Source organism: Penaeus japonicus, unplaced genomic scaffold (assembly GCF_977035675.1).
Source record: "Penaeus japonicus unplaced genomic scaffold, GWHDUDI00000001_assembly GWHDUDI00000013, whole genome shotgun sequence".
Classification (NCBI taxonomy): Eukaryota; Metazoa; Arthropoda; class Malacostraca; order Decapoda; family Penaeidae; genus Penaeus; species Penaeus japonicus.
In genome coordinates, this window is record NW_028234415.1 from 10,636,506 (window position 1) to 10,639,005 (window position 2,500).

Here is a 2,500-nt window from a genome sequence, read left to right on the forward strand (position 1 = left end):
GTCTCTCACCTTTTGGGAGAGACAGAGAGCAAAAGAGAGAGAGCAAAAGAGAGCGAGAGAGAGCCAGCGAAAGCGAGCGAGCGAGCAAGAGAGTGAGAGAGAAAGAAAGAAAGAAAAAAGAGACAAACAAAGAGAGAGAGAGAGAGAAAGAGAAAGAGAAAGAGAGAGGGAGAGAGGCCTTCCGTCACGTGTCCCATAAAGGTCATATTTTGTCCCCCCCCCTCTCCCCGATTTGCCCCAACACATTTCCCGTGCGGACGTGTGCATGTATGGAGGGGGGGGGGCGGGGTTAAGGAAGGGATAGGGAAGGGGTAGGGAGTAGCATAGGGTATGGGTAGGTGGGGGGGGGGGAGAGAAGAAGGAAGGGCGAGAGGAGAGAAAAGGAGGTGACATTCTGGAAAGAAAAGCGTCCTTCCGCCCGGTACGCATAAGGATCACGGATTTTTTTGTCATTTCTTTATTTAGGGTGACGCCCGCGCGAAGAGGAGGGGAGGAGGGGAGGGGGGTGGCTTCCGGTAATGGCGGTGAGGTGAAGAGAGGCGGGGGGAGGCGGGGGGAGGCGGAGGGAGGGGTGCGGACCGAGATTTTATGGGACGGTCATGGGTTGTGATGTTTCCTCCTCCTCTTTCCTTACTCTCCCTTCCTTCTCCTCCTCCTCCTCCTCCTCCTCCTCCTCCTCCTCCTCCTCCTCCTCCTCCTCCTCTTCGTCCTCCTCCTCCTCTTCGTCCTCCTCCTCCTCTTCGTCCCCCTCTCCCCCTCCCCTTCCCCCTCCTCCTCCTCCTCCTCTCTCCCTCTCCCTCCCCCTCCCCCTCCTCGTCCTCCACCTTCTCCTCCTCCTCTTCGTCCTATTCGTCCTCCTCCTTACATACATTCTGATGGGCGGGAAGGCTAGTGGTCCTTACATGCTTAGAGGAGAGAGAAAGAAAGCGAGTGGGAATGGGAGTGGGGGTGGGAGTGGGAGTGGGAGTGGGAGTGGGGGTGGGCGAGGGAGTGGGAGAGGGAGATCGTGATCGTATCTCGACACTTCCGTTGGCCGCGTCGTAGCATATCGGCGCGGAGAGGAGAGGAGAGGCGCGTGGAGTTCCGTTCCGTTCCGCGGCTGTCGTGCGTGCGTGCGTTCGTTGTGGGGCGCCCGCGAGTGTCGTAAAAGTGAACGTGCGCTGTGTGCTATGCGAACGGACGAGTGTTTGGAGCTCAGCTGGGCTCTGTTAGCCAGCGCTCCTGCCGTGCTAGTTCAGATAGCGAGTGCTCCTGCCGTGTTAGTTTAGAGAAGGGCGTGTTATATTAGTGTTCTAAATCGCGTTAGATTCGGAGGCTTCTCTGCTGTCGGCTCTGGTGAGGTTCTGTCAAGTGGCATCTTGAACCCGACCGCCGGGGTGCTATCTGCGAGATTCGAGTGATATCAAGGACAAAAACAACAAACAACGCAGCAAGTGGTCCCATAGGGGTCAGAGGTCACCGCATCACGTGACCTGTGTCTAGGGTGAGAGAGAAAAAGGAGGCATAGACAGAAGCACTGAAAGAGAGAGAGAGAGAGAGAAGAGAGAAGAGAGAAGAGAGAAGAGAGAAGAGAGAAGAGAGAAGAGAGAAGAGAGAAGAGAGAAGAGAGAAGAGAGAAGAGAGAGAAGAGAGAGAGAGAGAGAGAGAGAGAGAGAGAGAGAGAGAGAGAGAGAGAGAGAGAGAGAGAGAGAGAGGAAATATTACCGTCTCGAACCCGTGTTATCTTAGCCGAGACGAGACCCTCTAACACGAAGGAGTTTAAAACACAATTTGAAGCGTCGGATCGGACAGCAGCGGCGACGCTGTGTTATCCTGTTGTGTTATCGCACCGTGTTATCGTATCGGCCTACGGAGGGCTTCGCTAACGGGGAGGTCAGCGACTATTGGCACGCGACTGGCCTTATCTGATGGTTGCGGTCAGCGGGCACAGTGCCAGTGGCTCGCTCCCTCGGGGACAGTGGCTCGCTTGTGGCTCCGGTGTCAAATGGGGCGTCGCGTCGCTGAGGTGAATGCGAGGGAGGCGAGACAGTGAGGCTCAGGCGAACAAGGGAAAGGAAAGGGAAAGGATAACGAAGGAGAGAGGAAAAGGAAAAAGCCGAAGGATAAAGGGTACGGAGACGTACAGGAAAGACCCAAAGGGAAAGAAAGATAGCTGAAGGATAATCGGAGGAATAGACGGAAGGATCAAGAGATCAAGGAGGAGGACAGGGAAGGGCGAAGGTGGAGGACGAGAGGAGGGCGTCGAGGGCGAGGAGGGCGAGGAGGGCGTCTCCCCCAAGAAAAGGAAGCTGCTGCACTCCCCCTTCCCCCTCCCCCTCCCTCTCCCTCCCTCCCTGCCCCTCCCGAGATGGCGTCCACCCGGTGTCACGCGCTGGCGCAGTACACGCTGGGCGGCTGGGACAGGTAAGGGTGATTGCTTTTGTTCGCGGCGCGGGGGGGAGGGGTGGGGGTTGAAGGAGTGGGGGGGATTTGAAGGAGGGGAGGGGGTAAGGGGGAAAGG

The 2,500-nt window shown here is 57.1% G+C and overlaps 1 protein-coding gene across 19 annotated transcripts in view; it reads left to right on the forward strand.

The window, feature by feature from the left end:
• LOC122261633 (ras-specific guanine nucleotide-releasing factor RalGPS1) overlaps window positions 1-2,500 on the forward strand; it is a 94,818-nt gene that overhangs the window by 34,203 nt on the left and 58,115 nt on the right. For 3 of the 19 annotated variants that reach the window (XM_043029384.2, XM_043029391.2, XM_043029383.2), the window contains exon 1: window positions 2,272-2,403. The exons of 12 other annotated variants lie outside the window; for them this stretch is intronic. In XM_043029384.2, the coding sequence (XP_042885318.1) occupies window positions 2,348-2,403 (56 nt within the window). In that variant the 5' untranslated portion in view covers window positions 2,272-2,347. Of the gene's footprint in view, window positions 1-2,269; window positions 2,404-2,500 lie in introns of those variants that run through there. 4 more of the 19 variants (XM_086543187.1, XM_086543178.1, XM_043029382.2 and 1 more) reach the window with 3 other exon arrangements.